We start from the raw sequence: 21,116 nt of genomic DNA, 5'->3' as shown, positions 1-21,116 counted from the left end.
GATTTCATGAATAAAAAACTTACAAATCCAGCTTTGGGAGTTGACTTCCATAAATTTGCATGAAGTCTTCCGCTTTTGCCGATGTTTTGAGTAAAGAATTATAATTGTTTGACTCGATCGGTGCTCTCTCTTGCTTCTGAGTACCACTTGTTTGCAGTCATTAATGGCTGCTAAATCACGTTAGGCCAGCTTCTGATTTGCGCACTGGGATGCCATTTAATTCATTAATTCTAGATCCACAGACAAGGTCAATATGGAAATCACGTGAAAGGCTTTCGATATTGCCGATACTAAAATAATTGTACTGTCCAGTGTTGGAGCTGGAGTTCCCTGCTCTCTCTTGAATTTTTTACAGTCACTAATGGCTAAAGCCTTTAACACATGGGTCAGTGACGGCGTTAAGGTGTCACAGACAGTTGCCTTCTTAATTTAAGTGTATTGCTAAAAATCATGTGTAGACGAGTAGAATAAACTTGAACATCCAGTCCAGTTGAAGGCTTCCGCTTTTGCTGATGTTCTGAATAAATTTGAACATCAGAGCTAAGTTATGTGGTAATGAACTATTTAATATAGATTTTAACACGAATGATATTTCGATTTAGTGCAAGGACATAGCTTTAGTCAGAAGCTGGAAAAGGGAAGATGAAAGATCAAAAAAGATATACTTCTTCTCCTGGTTTATTAGAGTGTGAATAAGGAAAAGAAAGAAGGAACTAACTGAAGATCAGAGGCTACTTGCAAATTGACCACAAAAAAATTTAGAGGGGAAGGGCAGTTAACAATTAATTGGACCAAGAGATAAAGGCAAGAAAAGAGATTCTAATACAAGACAAGATTGCAGTATGTGCTACAAATAACATATCTGATCAATAAAAGTTACTTAGTACATGTCAAAGTTGAAGTCTAAGGAGCTACAAATAGAAAGAGTGAAAAAGGAAAGTTCAAAAACAAAACAAAAAAAGGAAAGGAGAGTTCATTAAAATAGCTAGCATCTCTGATTAATACTACAAATTAGTACATCTCAAAATGAAGTCTAAGGAGATTTAGGCTACAAATAAGAAGCGTGAAATATTCAAAAGAACAAAAGGAGAGTTAAATCGTTAGAAAAGAAAGAAGGATGAAAGAGAGAAAAACAGTACTATTACTACAACCCTAAAATGTTATAGCAGTAAGAAGAGCATAGAGAGAAGCCACTCTGATTTTAACGTGAAATCATCGGGACTGATATTGCTTCATGTTACTTGACGGAAGCTTAAGCGCTTCAAACGCGTCTTTTATAAGTGTGATAATCTGCAAATGAGAAGAGAAACCAATAACTCTTTTTCGTTTTCAACATTATTAATTAGCAAAGAAATCAAATAATGCTTGGCAGAGAAACTAATAAAAGTTTTAAAATAATGCAGCATACTGTGAGAAAGGGAAGGGAGACTAATGTAACCTGAGTAATTAATTTGGAGAAACATATAGATACATCTGAGGAGCACAGAAAAGTAAATAAGCAGCACTCTAAGTATTATTTTGACACAAATTGAAATTTGAGACCTACCATTATAGATGCCAATATGAAGGCAATCGTTCCCCGCAACAGAAGATACTTCCTCTTGAATTTCTCTTGCTGATTTCTCAAGATTCCGCGAGCACATATACAACTCAATTGACTCCAAGGTGCAGATTTCTGCAAAGGCTAGAGGGATTCGCTTCAGATTCCTGATTTGATGGAGCACCAGGCGTCGAAGATTTGGGAAGTAAACACTGCTAGCCTCCCACTGCTTTATATATGTGTTATCAACAAGTAGGAGAAACTTTAGCTGCTTGAACTGATCTTCATCATTTAGTTTCCATACTGAAGGCCTGAATTCAACCCATCTGAGTTTGAGCACTTCGAGGTTTGGCAACTTTGCAAGAACTGTCATGTCTTCACACGAAAGCCTACCACTGAATATGGTCAACCTCTTAAGAGATATTGGGAAAGAACAACTGTCCGCAAGGGGAGACGAGAGCTCCCACATCTCACAAGACAGGTAGAGCGATTCAAGCTTCTTTAAGTAGACAAGATTGATTAGGCTGCCAGGTGTTCCCTCAAGACCATTGATGTCTTCTTGTATATTGGCAATCCTCAACTTCTTTAGATTAGTAAGGCAAGAAAGTACCTCCTTTGTACAGCTAGCAAAACATAGACGCGAAAACTCCTGTAGATGTTGGAGACCCAAATCACTTCTACTGTCTTCCACATTGGTGCTTGAAATACTTTGAGGATTGGGTAAATGAATGCAATGTTGAATATGGATGTACCTCAACTGCTTCATATTCCAGATATAGTCAGGTAAAGTTAAAACTGCATCACATTTTAATTTATCATGCTTGAAAATAAAGGTTTGCAGATTGTACAAATATGGAAGTGATTCAGTGAGATCATTGCCTCTACGAATCTCAAGGTATCTCAAGAAAGCTGAATCTGATGTTAAGCAATGGCGGTACTTGAAAATAGGCCTAGGAATGGAAACCAACACTCTTAAAGCTTTGAATTCTGCAGTTCTTCCAGTCGGTCCAAGAAGTTGCTTGAAAATGTACAAGGACCGCACATCCTGTGAGGAGTCTGAAAACTTTTCCAATGAGAAGTGAGCATGCAAACTAAACCGAGGAACCTTACAATTATGTGTTGGAAAATTAGGAGCTCGATTAATATTCCTAATCAAATTCAAAAACTTTTCTTTTCCAGCTTCACTCACGCTCAGATCCCGCAACAGATCATGCATACCGCATCTTTTGATCTGACCATTGAGCTTCCTCCTTGTGACCATTACTAAATTTCGACTAGCCAGATCCTCCAAACAATCCTGTGCTACTTCTTCCAGGCTTCTTAACTTATTACTCTTTAGAATCCCCTCTGCAACCCACAATTGGATCAATCTCCAAGCATCAATCTCATGATCCTCGGGGAATGTTCCTAAATGGAGGAAACAAGGTTTTAAGTGAATAGGCAGGTGATAGTAACTCATAGCAAGTACTGCTAGGCATTTATCCGGATAACTAGTAACAACTTTATTCACATTTTTAGCTACAGTCGCCCAGCTTTCTTTCGTCATGCCAACTTTTGAGAGATGCCCTGCAACCACCAAAATTGCTAAAGGGAGTCCTTGACATTTTCCTACTATTTTCTTCCCGATTTCCTCCAATTCAGAAGGACAAGTATGGTCTTCACTAAGTAACTTATCGCAAAGTAACTTCCAGCTGTCATCTAAACTCAATGGCATCATTTCATGAGGAGGAATATCAGAGTTAACATACTCAGCTACATCTTTAAGCCTCGTAGTCAAAATGATTCGACTCCCATTGTTGTCATTGGGAAGAATTCTTGCCATCACATCCCAGATTTTTGTACTCCAAACATCATCAATTACAATAAGATACTTCCGACCCTTCAGTGCTCTATATGCCTTCTCCATTAACTGGTCGTCACTCATATCTTGAAACTTATTCCCCGCAACAGAACATACAAGGCTTAGCAGTACTTCTCTCAAGTGATATTCCTGAGATATTGTAACCCACACTTGGATATCAAAACGAGACATGATTGAAAGATCATCTTGAGCTTTTTTGGCAAGCGTTGTTTTCCCACATCCACCCATCCCTAAAATAGGAATAACTTCCCGCTCAAAAGCTGATCCAAGTAGACGATTAGTAATATCTGTCAAGGCATTATCCAAACCCACAGTAGCTTCCTGTAGAAGGACAGTAGAATCACGCTTTGGGGACGAAGAATCTCCTGGTTTGACATAATGATCCTGACTAGTGCTAGTGCCATAGGCATTGGCATTGACATTGGAGGTGCTACTCTCAATAACCTTGGCCAAGTCTTTCCTCATTGCATCAATCTTGTCTATCGCTTGAGGCAAGTCTTGAAGTAGAACCCTTGCTTCATCTTGAATAGTCCATTTGGCCCCATTGTTCTTCTCTTTTTGTTGATTGTACCGCTCTCTCAAAATTCCAACAATATTTGATTCAAGCAAATCTTCAGCATGTTGCACCGCAGCTCTCATCCCTCCCTCCAAATCCTTGATTTTTTCATATACTTGTTGGCTAGTGTTCTCAAGAATTCTTTGGAAATACTCAGCATTAGCATGCAAGGAGTCAACCATCTCAGCAACTTGACCATTGATCATAGCTGGGTAAGTCCTCTGGAATAGCTCCAAAGTTTGAATTAGAGAGTTAACGGCAGCATAAGCCATTACTCTCAACAACTCACGGATCTGCCAAGGTTTATCTCTAGCACTTTTCCAGATCAGGGGCAAGTATAGTAACACCAACACAAGGATTAATTGAGCAATGTGAAGAACCACAGGGTTCACAGCAATGACATCAAGATGCCTACAAAGGTATGCTTAAGCACAACTAGAAAAGAAGGGAATAGTGACAAAACCTCCAAATAGAATTCTATCCGAAACACACCCACTTTGAAAAAATATATCAAGAATTTTTTAAGTCTATGTTTACGGAGAATGGATCTAATTGGAGATCACAGCAACCATAGGAATAATTCAATTTCGTCACCACACATATGTGGTCTGTGGATAATGACACTGGAACAAAGAAATAAAAGCTACGTTAATTTCTTCATATGTTTTTTATAAATAAAATGTGTAAAACTCACAGAAAATAAATGACAAGGCAAGCCGGAGTGGAGATGCAGAGGGAGAAGAAAAGAGCTGAGAAGACTACTATCGCTGCTTGACTAACATATAGATAAGTAAACGCATGGTCGCATGGATGTGTTAATTTCGTTTATTATTGCTTAATCGTTTTATTAAAATTGATTGTATTGTATTATTAAATTCATTATTTCTTAATAATAAAAAGTTCTATTTTTTTAAACAACTGCTTTGGTGTGGTGGGATTGTTTCCTATTTTTCTTTCCAATTATGCCTAAATTTATTACTCCATAATTCTATTTTACCGTTTACCTTTTATTTTATTTTATTTTAACTCTAAATCCCCCATCTATAACCTACTTTGTCTTGTCCCTTTTTTTCCGGAACTTCTACCGCTTCCAACTCCAACCTAAAATTGCTAATTTTGTTAGAATTTGCATGAATTTAATTGCTTAATCTATTTTTAAGACATATTTGGTGATAATTAGTAGAAAGGGGTTTTCTGAAATTATTTTTATGCGTAATTATTGATATATTTAATATTTAAATAATTGAGGGTATTTTAGTAAACTTATCAGTTACAGTACAGTACGATACAGTCAAACTAAACAGCAAAATGTTATTTAACAACTGCAAACAATACAATATATCCAAACATTGTATTTATAAAACGATACAATACAATACAATACAACACAATAAAATACATTATAAAACGATTGGTAATTAGTGTTACCACTTACCACTAGACTACTAGAGTTGATTTTCTTTTCATTTTACAAACATCAGTATTATTACTTCACAAAATATAAATTAAAAGAACCCTTCAAACGTCTTTTTAGTGGGAAACTTGTGTTGGGGAAAGCAAAGGGGTCAGTTTAGATTAAACTATTTGGAGTAATATTTTTATTTCATGCGAAGCAGACAACTATTGCAATAACTTTTTTTAAAGTGAATAAGGTACTTGTAATTAAAGTGTCTTGATGCTTAATTGATTATTGCTACTATTGCAAAGATCCTACTGCTTATGGCAGAATTGCTGTTTGATTTTGGGGGTTTTGATTACTTAATAGTGCTTCTTTTGTCTGAGCAGAAAAGGTAGCAACCTTTACCAGTGGAATAATTAACATTTCTAAATGCATAGAGCATAAATATCTTGGCAGTAACTTTAGTGTGCATAACAGAATAAAAGAAAACAAAAATTTCCAGAGCATATATACTACATTGAATTAACTAGGGTGATTCAACAATCACATGTAAGCCAAAGAAAGAAAGACTTACACACATTACCTACTTAGCATTTTCATAGTACTTTTAACTCCATTATTCTGCAACCAGACAATATGAATTTCATTTCCAATTTTTTCTCATTCATAAATTTCCAAGCTCAATCACTGGTGTTATTGTTATATAGTTCCAAGGCAAGTCTGAGCTTCAGCCAGTTCTTTATGTTAGCGAATTGCAGGTGTTTTGGTAGAACACAGTGCAATTAGATGCTTCTGCAAAGTTGGATAATGTATTACTCATGACCAAGGGAAAGAAGTCTCTGAGAGCAATGTGTCAAATATAACTTGTCTATAATTTTCATATTCTGGATCATTCTCCATTGCATTTGTTTCACAATCTACCAGTCCTGATCAAGACAAGTTCTACAGATTATACAGCAATAGCGCGCCAGGAGCAGCAAGCTTCTAACTCAAGATGGTGGCTGGTCTAGCACTAGCGTTAACAAGAACAAAGACAAAAAATGTAACAAAGAAGTGAACTGCTCTATAACTTTGAGAACACAACAGGAAAATTAAGTTTAGCACATCTAAACAGGAACCTATAATGACTACACATGTAGCTTGTAGAATATCCAGAAACATGTATATATATATATATATATATGTATGTATATATGTACATATACATGTAACAGCCAACATGGTGCCCTCTAACATGTGACATGTCACAGTTTTTTAGCTTACTTTTTTAATCATCAGAAGGTAATTATATTGATTAACCAGCAACCAGAAGATGCTGTAAAAATATGTACAGCAATGTTAAATATTACAAAGGGGCACTGCTGAATATGTAATGAACTCAAAAATCTATCATGGCCTCTGTATCTTTTGCAATAGCCATGTTATACCAAAATAATATCTGTACTACATGCAAATTACATATTTATTTTTTGCTTTCATATATTCTTGTGTTCCTTTCCATCCAATTAGTTCACCAGATAGAGCCCCATGTCTTCATTCTAGACGTTCCCGTTCCTTTATGTACCAGCATCGCAGTAGCTCCTTAGTTACCCTCGGCATTATCCTGTTACCTCCCACAATGTTTAGTATGAGGTCTCAGATTTGCTTGATAAATGAATGTTGCAAGAAAAGGTGATTGCTATCCTCATTTTGCCCCTTCACATAGCGAACATCTGCTACACATATTGCCCTTCACATAGTGAAGCTTAAGCTATAACGAGGACACGGTGTACACTTTCCAATCATTCAAGCTGTGCCTGAAGTTGGAATTCAAGCCCTGATCCGACTGAAATTACAATATTGTTGCTTCCTGAAATGAAGGCATTTTAGGAATCTCCTTCTCTTCTTTGCTTCTCCAACCCACTTCTACCATCACACAACCACCTACTTACCCAATGAGGTGTGGTGGTGAGACATAGATTGCTGAAGAAGGCAACAAAAGGTATAAGGACACACAACAACAACAACAACAACAACAACAACAACAACCCAGTATAATCCCATTAGTGGGGTTTGGGGAAGGTAGTGTGTACGCAGACCTTACCCCTACCCTGAGATAGAGAGGCTGTTTCCGATAGACCCTCGGCTCCCTCCCTCCAAGAACTCCCCACCTTGCTCCTGGGTTGACTCGAACTCACAACCTCTTGGTTGGAAGTGGAGGGTGCTTACCACTAGAGCAACCCACTCTTGTCAAAAATAAGGACACACAACTGAGTATAATTTATTGTGGATAACCAGAACATTTTTGAAAGAGTAGACCATAAGTTGATAATCTGCAACAGTCAAATTCTCAACGACCATCAACAACAACAACAAACCCAGTGTATCCCACAAATAGGGGATCTGGGGAGGGTATTATGTACGCAACTTTACCCCTACCTTATACAGGTAGAGAGATTGTTTCCGGTAAACCCTCGGCTCCAAGCAAGCATGCAAATCAAAACAGTATAGAAAAAAAAATACAGTAGTGTAAAAGTCAAGAAAGCATTAACAACATCTAGGAAGTAGAGCAAAATTCTCAACAACCAAAAATGGAAAAAATTGAAGCAAGGTCATATAAACAGTTAAAAAGACCAATAAAATTATTCTCTTTGTGGTATCTGACTCTAAATTGACTGTTAATTTCATTTTTGGGGTGTGTGTGTTGTTGGTGGTGGGGTGGGGGGAGGGGGGGGGGGGGGCTTTTCCAGTTACTAGTATTTAGTAAACGCACATTTTCAGTAGTCTTGTAGTTCTGAAGTCATTCAATATTCCATAACATTGACAGTATTCTGATTTCTTTACATTTCTATTTCTTCGCCTTGGAAGGAAGAACAATGGCAGATCAACTTAACTGCAGTTACTTTGTATCCAAACAGTCTCACTTAATTGTCCTCAAGATACAACTGAAAACAGACCCAAAAAAAAAATATTCATGGGAATACAGTTAGACAAAATCTGATTTGGTACACATTTCATCACAATCACACAAGAAGATATCGACATCAGCCCTTTTGTACTGAAACGGTCTTTTGTTCATGGTTGAATTGTTATTGTTTTGAAAAATGAAAAAAAAAAAACACAAGGAAACAACTTGTTAGCCATTGGACAGTTCCTACTTCTGATTGTCCGAAACTGACGATGCCAATTTACTCTTTCAAGCCAGCATTGACCCAAACAATCTGCTGATAAAATATGGCAAAAATAGCTTCTTCTTTTTTTTATTATAATGCCAACAATCGGAGTTACATCTTGTGTTTCATTCACAAGCCACGTAATTGCTTTTACAATCTCACAATGAGCTATCCAAAGCATAAAACAAGCAGAATGTACAAGTCAAAATCTTTTCACTTTATAATCATCTAAAAGATTGGCAAACAATTAGAGCTCTAATGTACCTTTGCAACTGTTGAGTGATTTTCCTTCAAGAAACTGTCAAACCACTTTTTAGGGGCATCTGGATGAATGTCAGAGATACGATCCATAAACATTTTATCACTAGTGGCAACAATGCTTGCAAGAGAATATTCATACGGACACCAATCCTGTTCTCTAAGCCACCTATGGAATTGGCAACGGGGCATTATCCTCTTCTCCAAGTCATAACATAAACAGGCTGGAAAAGCACAAAGCTCATCCTGAGATAACCCCATACCCAGGAAAAGAAATTTTATTTTTTTATCAAGTATTTCAGCTTTCTGGTTCAGAATCTTTGGCGACACTGAAAGCATTCTGCAGAGTGTCGAAAAGTTAACTCCACCACAAAGTAGGCAATCAAACCGTTCCTGTAACTCATCACCTGGACCATGCAACTGAGACAATACTTTCATTGTGAGCTTGTTTTCTCCAAAGCCAATCCCATGCAAGAAACTTAATTTTCGACGGGTATATACAGGTGTTCTGGATGCCTGAATTTTCTGCAATTGTTCCGCATAATCTTCGTCAAAGTCTTCAACACTGCCAATAACATAGCTACCTAACAGACCATGACCACCATTTTTTAGTCTGTCAAAGAACCACTCACTTAGATCCAACGATCTCAAAACATGAGGTATGTTAGCTATTCTATTTCTACCCATAATGTATTGGTAAGTTTGGGCAGTCAATTTTAATTTATTTACACCCATCCCGAAATGTTTCAAAAATCCTACTGTCGAAATCACACGATCTTCTAAATCAAAACTCAAAATCTCAGGCTTCGACAGAACCAAAAGTCCAACCTCAGCTTTTCTCACACCCAGTCTACAGAAAAACCCAATCTTTTGAGCCAAAACCTCTTCAGAATAATCAACAAAAATGCTTTTATTTCTTCCCATCAATTCACCAATCTTCCTTTTCTCACAACCCAATTCATAAAAAATTGCAACTTTCCTACAAATCTCAAACCAAGCATCCACATTTCCCTCTACTTCACTAGCAAGATCAAAATCAAGAAACACCATTTTCATATCATCAAACAGCATATCAATTTCGTCAAGGAAACCACTAGTTCCACCCAACACGTGCGGGAAAGCTAAGCAAATACCAATAACAGCAACATTACCAAACCCATATTGTTCAAAAAGTGAAAGCCTATATCTCAATTCACAAGGCTCTTTACTAAAAATAGAAACTTGCCCTTTGTACAAAATACCCAATTTGTTCCAAGGGAAACCAAAACAAGCAAGAGCACAAGCAGCATCAAAAACTTTAGAATCTTCAGACAAGAAGCATTTGTTCGTATGCAACATAGGACTAATTTCTACATGATTTATACCAATGCTTTCAAAGAAAAACTCAAATTCATTAATGGGATGGTACCTTAAGAACCTTTGAATGGAATTGGGAAAGCAAGTACGAGAAAAAGGGACTTTAGAAACAAGACCCAAAAGGGAAAATCTTGAGTTTTTACCAATGTATTCGGCAAAAGTGAAGGGTAAGGATCTAGTGTTATGGAAGTAATCAGTGAGTACTTCTTGAGCTTGTAAAATGGCTTGAGGCCTATATTTTGCTGGAATCTTGTATAGTGTTGGAAAAGTTGGAAGCTTTTGGTGTGTGTTTTTGGTGTTTGTGGAGAAAAACTTGAGCTTGAGAATGACATAGAGAGATTGAAGTGTTGGGGTTTTAGAACGGGAGAGCATTTCTGAAGTTGGGGTTTCAGCTGGGTTTAGAGACTCTGTCGGAAAATGTTTAATTCCGGCAAGTGTTGTCGGAGGACATGGGATCACTTTCCGGTGAGTTTGTCGGCTTTTCTAGCAGTAACTGCACAAGGGCATCCCTGTGGGTTTTAGAGTCCTTTTGGAACAATTGAAAAGGTGCAATTTTGTGCCTTTACTATAGATTTTGTATATTAGGGTCCATCATTTCTTTTCTCCTCCCTCTGTACTATTTGAGTAGTCGAGTAGTTTTTTGTTTTTTAAAATATAATTTCTTAAGAATATTTTCTTGGTTTTTAAATAATAAAATATGATGAATTTGATACTTCTATATAAAGTTTATTTTAAATAATTAAGATAATAATAATATACTCCTTTAGTTTAAAAGGTACGTATATATTTTGACGCTTATACTTTGAACTATCAACGTTTTTTTGTTGTTGATAAAATATGAAATATTTATCGAATCTTTTAATATTAAGTACTAGTATTTAGTAGTAATTGAGTTGACGATTGCACGATGATGATTGTTTATCCAATGAAGAGAGTAATGGTGAAAGATCATATCGACAAATATTCTGAGTGGATAACATTTGAATTACTAAGCTCTCGTTTGACTTTGGGAGCTTTTTTTCAAATATTTATTTGTTTATAGATTTTAATTATTTTTTGGTAGATTTTAAAATAAATCTTCAAATTCCAAAACAACTCTAGAGTAGTTTTTGAGGTTTTCTACTCACAAAACTTCGAATTCTTTTCAAGTAAAATACATATCCAAATACAATTTCAACTTTCAAAAGCTATTTTTTATATCATTTTCAAAAACGTTTTTTTTTTTTCAAATTTCAACCACATCTATATTCAATCACTAGCTAAGCTTTCACGAGCCTGGACAAAAAATGCAAGGTGAACAAACATGCATTAATTGGATAATACTACTAGTAACTTTCTTTTGTCATAAGTATTTGTTCTTTAAACTAAATTTTTATATCATTCATGTAAATTACTTGCTCCAAAATCCAACTTTGAGTAATTGTGATGTAAAGGAGCAATAGAGCATATATCAAGGTCACAAAAGTAATATTAACAAACTCAAAACCCTTGATTAAAAATAGTAGATCTGTCGTACGTTTACGGTTTATCTTTCATTCCCCTCCCTCTTTCTTAACTCTTCCCCTTCATGTCCTATTATCCCCCAAATTCAATGGCTCATTCTCACCAACTCGAACCCTCCCTAAACCCTAACCTTAGTTCTAACCCTCCTCCTCCGGGAGCTCCACCTCCAGCTGCCGCCGTCCTTTCTCAACCGTCCAATGAAGATCCCAATCGGTCCGCCACCGCTAAACGTCCACGGGAGGAATACACCACCGCGACGGACGAGGCAGGGTCGTCGGCTGACGCTGACCCGCCGCTAAAGAAGCGGGTTAAGGTTGCCCAAGACGTAGTGTACCGTATAGTTGTACCGTCAAGACAGATCGGGAAAGTTATTGGTAAAGTAGGGCATCGTATACAGAAGATTCGTGAAGAAACTAAAGCTACTGTCAAAATTGCTGATGCCATCGCTGTGAGTTAATGCAATTTTTTTTTCGTTATTGAATTTGTTATATTGTTTGTGAAGTTCTTAAGGTCGAAACTAATTCTCTAGGTTAAAGTAGGGCAATATTTGGCAATTGTATGTCTAGAAAATTTTCGAACTTTTAGAACCTAATTGAGAGAATTCGAATGAACGTGGTTGAATTGAATGAATTTGGAGATTTTTTTTTAATTGCTGGCTGAATTCCAGGAAGCTTGAAAATGACATATAGGTGTAAAGTAGAGATTCTTTGTCTTGAAGTTTTTGCTCAGGAATATTACGAACTGCTTGAATCTAATTGAGAAAAACTGAAAGGGACTTTGTTGAATTGAGAGATTGGGTTTGCTGGCTTCTTGATTGAAGTGGGGTGAGTTTGTCGATGCCTTCATTGATCATTTCTTGTCTGCCGAGACTAAGGCAGCCCGTGCTATTGAGTTTGAGAACCTGAGGCAAGGTAGCCTGAGTGTGTGGGATTACCATATGAGATTCGCGTACCTGTCCAAGTATGCTATTTACATGTTGCCCACTATTGAGGCTAGAGTGTGCTGGTTTGTGCAGGGCCTTAGTCCCTTGGTAATTAATGAGGCCGCTACAACTACCTGGAATTTTGATATGAATTATGGTCAGATGGTGGCATTCGCTCAAGCCATATAGACCCGCAAATTGAATAACAGAATGGAGCGAGAGGGTAGCAATAAGGCCCGGTCTACAGGCCACTTTGGTTGTCTTTCTGGTGGTGGTAGGTCAATATTCAATGGAGGGTCGTCAGGGCCATCTTAGTCCTTTTCTCAGACCTCATTTGGTTTTGTTGGTCGTTTTCCGTGGTCTTAATATAAAATGACGGTGGTGTCATGACCAGTACAAGTACCAGGTAATTCTGCCCACCACGGCTTGGCCGGATGGGAAGAAATCACCTAGTATTTTTTGCTTGTGCTAAGTTCATTGACCACTAGGTCACATCCTTGTTGGTCGTTTTCGTAGTTAGGAATGTTTAGTTCACTTGGTTCTCTTTTTCACTCAATGTCATAATGATTTGAGACCAAGCATAGGGAACTTACTTCTGGATTTGATATTTGCAGCGCCATGAAGAGCGAGTAATCATCATTAGCTCGAAAGACAATGACGATATGTTTAGTGACGCGGAGAATGCACTTCATCAAATTGTGTCACTTATTTTAAAGGTAACATTTCTTGTGAGTGAAAACCTAGTAAGTAATTTACGTTGAACATTTTCTTGTTTATATTAGCAAGAAATATCTTATACAGTTTCTTTTCATCAGTCTTCCTACATTCCATCATATGATCTTTTTTTGAGAATGAACATTTCATCATATGACCTTTTGTCTATCAATTACACAAAAAAATGTTTTATATCATCTAATCCTTGTTATAAATGGTGTGTCTTTGCAATAATTCAATGAATTTCTTCCTGCGCCTGGTGCAAAAACAGAAGCCTTTTTGTCTGTTTTTGGAGGCATAATGGCAGATTTTGGGTTCTCATTCCTCAGTTATTTCCGGTTTTACCTCAAGTGCTGCAATAATCTCTGGGTGTACAACTTAATTTTTTTTTTTAAAAAGAATCCTTTCAGCAGCAATTTCTGGATTATTCTTTCTCAAAAAAAAACTATTTCCGGACTATATTTTTGGCGATTCCTCCCTCCCTCCTTTTTTTCGGGGGGGGGGGGAGGACATGGGCAACCAATGGTTTTGAGAGGTTATGATTATGTGCTGTATGATATACTCTTGGATCGTACAGTTATACTAGTTGTCTAGGTTTTTGCGTTCCCTTTTTTTAGAAGAAAGTTGAATCATCCTCTTCTTGAACAATGGTGTCACAGCTTCTATGTGTGATTCTGCTTGCTGTTTTAAGGTTAACCCATGAGAGCTTTGCCAGAGTGGAACTGATCCTTGAACTATTGTTCTCTCCGTGATAGGATGATGATGGCAACATTGATGCACAGAAAGTTGGTGCTGGCCATGTGGCAGCAAACACAATAAGGTTCTTGATTGCTGGTTCTCAGGCAGGTGGTTTGATAGGAGTGTCTGGTCAAAATATTGAAACTTTGAGGAATTCTTCTGGAGCTGCTATCACAGTTCTTGCTCAACATCAGTTGCCATTGTGTGCATCTGCTCATGAGTCTGATCGTGTAGTACAGGTGAGAAGTTGGTATTGTTGGACAGCAGTGAGGCAAATGACGATCTTCATTTCTTAACTTCTTTGCATGTCTATGTTTCGCACATTGAGTATACTGATCATTTCGACAAACTACGTTTGATCGATTTCGTATTAAACTATACTTTTCTGATGTGGATATTTTAGTATTTAGCAGTCAAATGTTAAACAATATGTGTGGAAGATTGGGTCTCTTTCGCAGAAAACCATATAATTGTGTAGATGCTCTATTCTTTAATGTTCTACTTGTATAAAGGTATTTCCCCATCATCAATAAAGTTTTTTTACCTTATAAAAAAAGAGTCAAATGTTAAAAGAAGAGTTACCCTTCGTGTAGCATTATTTGCACGTGCAGCTATTCGAGTTATCACATATTTTCAGGGTTCTGTGCTCTTCTGCCTTGTTCTGAACAGACCTTTAGGGCCTATAGCTTTAATTACTGCTCATTTGTTTGTCAGCTTGAATTTGTTTCTTGAACATGTTGGTTTCTGATTTTTGCTGCTACTATGTAGCCTGCTTTTGATTGCTACCATGTAGCTTTTGCATCTACTTGTAATATTTTGCATCTTGGTGATGCCATTAATGAAGCCAATTACTTCATCAAAAAAAAATTGTGTCTGGGATATCATCTGTTCATGAGTCTGTTGTTAGTTTGGCTTTGTCAGGCATTTTTAGATATCAACTGTCTGTATAGGGAGATCTGTGTTTTATCTAGGACCTATCTCCTTTTACTTGTTTGTACTTTTAAGAGATTTAGCATCTTTAACTTGTTTGTTTCCCTTCTGCCTCCTACATTCAGGTATCAGGAGACATTCCTGCGGTCTTGAGAGCTGTGGTAGAAATCGGCTGTCAATTGAGGTTTAGTAATTTATTTATTTTTTGATAAAGGAGGTTTAGTAATTTTAATTGGCTTAATTAGGTCTGGTCGACGATTCTAAAACTATTTAATCCCTTAAATGTATATCGTTACAGGGATAATCCCCCTAAACAAGTAATTTCAATCAGTCCAACATACAATCTTGGCTATTCTCGCCCATCTCAACCATATGTCGATCCATCTTCAGGTTAATCAATCTTCTCTCGTTGTATCTTTTGAGCTTTTGGATTGATGCACTTGCTGCTATATGAAATTCGATATATTTATCATCTTGATAAAAAAATTAATATATTTATCACCTTGATAAAAAAAATTAGTATATTTATCATAACGACATCATCCTTGGCGACTACTCTTGCAGCTGATTATGTAAATCTGACGATGTTAGTTCCCGAATCATTAGCTGGTGGGTTGATTGGAAGGTGCGGCTCCAATATTTCAAGGATCCGAGCAGAGTCTGGAGCGTCAATTAAGGTACATAAATAGCCTTGTAAGATCTATTAGATTCAACTCTGATGGTTTTATTGCCCGTCCTAATCTTTCAGGTAAATAGAGTGTTATGAACTACTTGCGTTTATGTTTTAATGTTTTTGGTCTTGTATGCTAGGTACATGGTGGGAAAGGTGAACAGAAACAAAGACAAGTCCATCTGGGTGGTAATGCACAACAGGTGAAGATTAATTTTTATTCCTCGCTTCTTTTGGTTTATTTATGCTGACTTCTTGTAATCTAAGTTTAGTAGTTATCTTTTTGTGATATGGGGTTGTGTACATCTTCGCTAACATTAACATCTAAAATGAAACTGTCTCGGAGGATTTGATCTTAGAATAACCGTAAAAATCTTCCGCTAGCGTCTTGTAATTTTCGCTAGTTTACCTGTTAAATAGGGGAATGATGAGACATCAAGGATTTGTGGTCCTGTAGCATATGCTTGAATTTAATTTTCTTTTCGACAGGTCGCCCTTGCTAAGCAACGTGTTGATGAATATGTCTATTCCCAGTTGATGTTACAAGCTGGTGGTGAGCAGCTACAGGAGTCAATGCAGCTGCAGCAGTCAGTGCACCTGCAACAGTCAATGCAGCTGCAGCAGTCAGTGCAGTTGCAACAACAAATGTAATTTTATGTACCGTATAACTTGTAATTGGTTTAGACTTTTAAAATGAATAATTGGGACTTCTGTGTGGTGTCTTAACTATTATGTTGCTTGATGCAGACCAGACCCATCTGCTACTCTAATGCAAGGATATAGTCACGGTCATGGACTTTATATGAACAGGTAGTTGCATTCCAATTGTCGTTATAAAAGCTGATTGTTATCCCATTATCACTGCACTTCTAATTGTCCTTCAGAAAACTAATTTTCATTTCCTTGTCCCAACGATCTTAGCTCCATTATTACTATCACAAAGTTGCTAAGTATTACTTTTCGATCTGTCATAGTAAAATAAACGAAATTTTTGCTATACTAAAGTTGGTAGTCTGACACTGAACCCTAAGGTGATTATGGTATTTCTTTCTCATGCTCAATTGGACTTAATTATTAGCTGTCAGAGTTTTATTTAGATCAATGACTTAGTTGACATGATAGGATGTCTATCCACTGGTGGTAGGCTATTTACTTTGGTTGTCATGGAATGACAATAGTCTTCTATATTTGCAGTAACCAAGAAGTTCAAATGATGTCATCGTACCCACAAGTATACACATCGAGCACCCCTCAAGCTCCTTCTTACTATGGTCAGTCTTATCCAGCTCCACAAATGTAGAGGCAAAAGGGGGTCTTTTTGGTACATCGGCTTTTGAATCAGATGATTTATATACAAAATGTTGACAATTTCTTGTTGTGTCATTAATTTGAGTTTATGATGTAATGTCGCATTGGAGATGGTCGCGAGTTGGCCAGGATGTCTCTTGTTGATCAGTTGCGACATAGTTTGCATGAGATCATTTAATTCTGGGATATTGATGGAAAAGTTAATGCATAAAGTTTTATGATCAACGGAATCTAGCATGCGCCTCTGGGAGCAGCAGATCTAGTCTAGTGAAGGGAGCTTATGGTAGCAGTTGCAGTGAAGGTACAGCACATCCCCTTGGATTTCTGTCCCTTTGTTCCCCTCTGCTTCCGCCCTTTCCCGACCCTGAAAAGCTCCCAAATCCCGCCCTGGTTTACCTTTGCTGCTTGATTTTCATTTACCTCTGTTGTTTCCATCAGAACAGAAACAAGGATGTGACGTATGCATTGCACGTCAGTCGCGGTCACCTCTCGCTGAACTGATTTCTAAGGAAGAACTTAAAAACATTTCGTGCGAATGATATAGAAATGAGATGATCGAGAATGGTGGCTGAGGGAGGGCTGACGGAGAAGCAGAGCTCGGAAATAGTGGCTGTAGCAGCAAATAGATTGGGACCCTAGTTCATTGGTTCAATTACTTCTTTTGGCCCCAAGACCACCAATTCATATCCCATCCACCCCACTTGCTCCCTACCCCGTGCCATAGAGCTTTCCCCACCCCCACCGGCCCAGCTCTGTCATGCATATCATTCCCGTAACCCTGCCCAGCATTGCCCCCTTGTATGTTCCCCGTTGGATACTAGGGTGCTAATATTTTCAATTCAATTAATTCAAGTTTTCTTGAAATATTGTTGATCTTAAGTAAGATTTCATTAATTTTAAAGAACTTATTCCAAGTTTCCAACTGAGGGAATTGCTTATTTTATAATCAATATCGGCATTTGAAAAACTAATGAAGTCTTTAAATACTCGCAATCTAAGTAAGTTGAAGCAGGTCTAATGATGAAGAAGTATAGTCTTATTTAAATTGCATATTTTATATCTATGAACCGGGTCTACTGAGACCTTGAAGAAAGTTTACAAAGCCAAAGAAAGCTATAAAGAAAAATTGATTCAATGTAGTGTTAGTGCATAATAATAACAATAACAAGAGAGAAGCAAGAAGGGACTTTATTGTAGTTTTAATTATCTATCATTTTTACTCACAATTTACCTCACCCATATTGTGGTTAAAAAGATTACAGAGTAATAATCATTTGGATTATTTATATCGAATAGGAATCATTTAAGAACCTTCAATCATTTTATATTGTCCTATGGATAGTGCCGCCCCTGAACAAATTCTCAAACTTAGTAATCCAAGACATGTAAAAGTAATAGAATGAGTTAATTAATTACAGTATTTTACGACTCTTTGTAGTTTTTTTGATAAAGAAATGGTTAGCTTTTCCAAGAAGCAACAGAGCCTAGTAATGCATTCTAACTATAGTTACACGAATAAATCACCAGAAAACATTTTCTGAGCATAGATTATATATAGCTGTAACCAGCTTACGTTGTGGCTGAAGCACCAACTGATCTAACTGAAATGATGGAACTACTTGAGCAGTCACTTCTGTTTAAAGAAAGAAATTCTATAGTTGTATACTTGGCACTCAGTGGATGAAACAGGGATATTACTCAGATGAATACTTGCATAGTTCCTTTCTTTTATTTTTAATTCGTATTGTGGCTCCGTTAAATCGGAATTGACTCTGAAAAGTCCAATATTTGAAAAATAAAGTTAAAAAAATGTAATTCAAAACAACACTTGTTAGTAAGTAGTTCCATAGTTCAACAAACAGCCACAAGTGCAATTCCAGAATTTTTTTTCTAGATCTTCTTCCTTTTTTTTCAGAATTTTGGTTTAGATCACTTAACTAATTATTGATTTAATCTGACACAAAAGCTGATGATTGAAACTGCACATACTCTAGTGTCCCCTAAATTGACGCCAATGCATGTCTGTAACTGATTGGTTTAGGTTATTTTGTTTGTACGAACACTATTACTTACTACTACTATATTTTATTTTTATGAATATTAAAAAAAAAATTAAGTATGTATTATGACTTTAAAAAAACAAAGCAATCTATTGTTTGGCCATGCACACGTGTGATGTCGGCCGACCAACTTAGCTAGATCCAAATGTGTGGCAACACATTCTTCGCAATACATTAAAGGAAAACAAGAAAGGAAAAAGAAAATAAAGCAAAATATTATTAAATATGACTCACTTAAATATTGGTTATTTCTATGTCTAACGTCATAACTTAGTCTTGAACCCCACTACCCAAATTTTACACAAATATCAAATGTATCACTTGGAAATGTTAAGGGAAACTTTTATATGTTTTGGAATTTCAATGTAATTGAGTGATGGGATGTCTACCTTGCCCTGATTTTTCGATGCCAAGAGAAACAAAAGTTTTTGGACACATAATGAATGTTGAAGTACTATTTTTGCATTACAACGATTATAATATATTTCACATCAAAAGATATTATATTTCGGTTTTTATGGAAAGTATATACTCCATGCTAAATTAGAAATACCTGTAGTATGTAAGGAGGAGGGGGCATATATATATATATATATACACTACTAGGAATTCGCTAAAAATTGACCAAAAAAACCGACCAACGTTGGTCGGTTATGGCAAATTACCGACTAAAACGCGACCATTACGGTGTGGACGGTGTTTTGATGGTCGGAATGGCTTAGCGACCAAAGTTGGTCGGAAATTACCGACCAACTTTGGTCGGTAGCTTAAAACGATCATCTGACAAGTTTAATTACTTACCGACCAACTTTGGTCGGAAATATATTTTATTAATTTAATTTTACCGACTAAAGTTGGTCGGTTTAACTAAATTATATTTTTTATATTAATTATTAAAATTAAAAAAACCGACCAACTTTGGTCGGTAATTGAAAATATATATTTTTTAAAAATAATTAAAATTAAACATTACCGACCAACTATGGTCGGTAATCTCAACAGTGCAGGCAAAATACCGACCAAAGTTGGTTGGTAATGTTGAATTCTGGGAATTCAATGTTCATTAACCGACCAACTTTGGTCGGTATTTTGAAATAATTTATTTTTTTAATTAAAACTGGGTTTAATTTTGGCATAAAATGCCTGTTTTGGCAGCTACACCACCTGCCAGCATACCAATACAACAACACAACAACAACAACAACACAACAACAATACAACAACAACAACATAACAACAACAACAATAACAACAACACAACAACAACAACAACAACAACAACAACCAAAACATTCAATAAATACTTTAAAACTAACAAATTAAAGTTCAATTGAACATAAAAATTCAAAACCAAGTTAAAACTAATTACAACTAGTTCAAAACTGGTTCTATTTGTCTAGTTCAAAGTATATAAAAGTCAAGGGGTATTTTCTACAACATCATCATTACCGTCTGATGAACTTTCATTTACAAGACGATATAGAGAACGGTCTTGTGGAGGACGGGAAGCACGATCACGGGAAGGACGGGAGGAACGATCACGAGCAGGACGGGAGGAACGATCACGTGAAGGTCGACCCTCTGGAGATGACTCACAAGATCGGGGCAACGAAAAAGCTCCACTAGATAGGAGAGTTCTGATCTGAGCTTGCATGCCAAGGAATTGAGCATCTCTAAGCCTTTCTCTTTCCTTGGCCACTTCTAGCTCTGATGTGAGCTTTGTCACTGTCTCCCGCATAGCGGAGTGGCTCTCCCTATTAAGTTGCTCGCCTTGCGAGGAAGTCCCTATTCCTCGCATTCCACACTTATAGCGATGGAAGTTTTTAGTAGGAAGCCCGTATACCTTCCCCCATTTTGGACCGCCAACAGACTCCAACCATATTCTTTCAGCATCCTCGTCCGAAGGTTGGGTTGGCTCACCCGATTCACCAGCTGGATGACTACGGATGAATTCCTCCATGTTACTTTGGTAGCGACCCTATATTATTTTAAATTAAATCAGTATTTCAAAATTTTTATAAAAGTAAATTATAATACTTAAAGAAAATTGAAAGCTTACATATGCAGTCGAGGCCCGGTCCTCGACCCACCTATATTGATCCCCCTCTTTCTTCTTCTTCACAATATGTGTCTCCTTGAATAGCTCATC

General features: G+C 36.9%; 3 protein-coding genes across 3 annotated transcripts; 1 reads left to right on the top strand and 2 right to left on the bottom strand.

Annotated features, from left to right (window-relative positions):
• Positions 1-823: 823 nt before the first annotated feature.
• Positions 824-4,709, bottom strand: LOC104087099 (putative late blight resistance protein homolog R1A-3). Its single transcript, XM_009591500.4, has 2 exons — positions 1,547-4,709; positions 824-1,290 (listed from the first exon to the last, which is right to left on the bottom strand). Exons 1-2 carry the CDS (start codon positions 4,227-4,229, stop codon positions 1,262-1,264), a joined length of 2,712 nt encoding a protein of 903 aa, XP_009589795.1. The 5' UTR covers positions 4,230-4,709; the 3' UTR covers positions 824-1,261.
• Positions 4,710-6,603: 1,894 nt separating this feature from the next.
• On the bottom strand, positions 6,604-10,688 carry LOC104087098 (transcription termination factor MTEF18, mitochondrial). Its single transcript, XM_009591498.4, has 2 exons — positions 8,773-10,688; positions 6,604-7,318 (listed from the first exon to the last, which is right to left on the bottom strand). The coding sequence occupies exons 1-2, from the start codon at positions 10,492-10,494 to the stop codon at positions 7,280-7,282; spliced, it is 1,761 nt and encodes a 586-aa protein (XP_009589793.1). The 5' UTR covers positions 10,495-10,688; the 3' UTR covers positions 6,604-7,279.
• Positions 10,689-11,644: 956 nt separating this feature from the next.
• On the top strand, positions 11,645-17,132 carry LOC104087097 (uncharacterized). Its single transcript, XM_009591497.4, has 10 exons — positions 11,645-12,073; positions 13,162-13,263; positions 14,017-14,238; positions 15,055-15,113; positions 15,228-15,319; positions 15,494-15,606; positions 15,740-15,802; positions 16,089-16,246; positions 16,347-16,409; positions 16,794-17,132. Exons 1-10 carry the CDS (start codon positions 11,690-11,692, stop codon positions 16,897-16,899), a joined length of 1,362 nt encoding a protein of 453 aa, XP_009589792.1. The 5' UTR covers positions 11,645-11,689; the 3' UTR covers positions 16,900-17,132.
• The last annotated feature ends 3,984 nt before the right edge of the window (positions 17,133-21,116 follow it).

This window comes from Nicotiana tomentosiformis, chromosome 1 (assembly GCF_000390325.3).
Source record: "Nicotiana tomentosiformis chromosome 1, ASM39032v3, whole genome shotgun sequence".
In the NCBI taxonomy this organism is placed as follows: Eukaryota; Viridiplantae; Streptophyta; class Magnoliopsida; order Solanales; family Solanaceae; genus Nicotiana; species Nicotiana tomentosiformis.
Note: the sequence above shows the minus strand (reverse complement) of the source record. Positions and strands in the feature narration are given on the sequence as shown.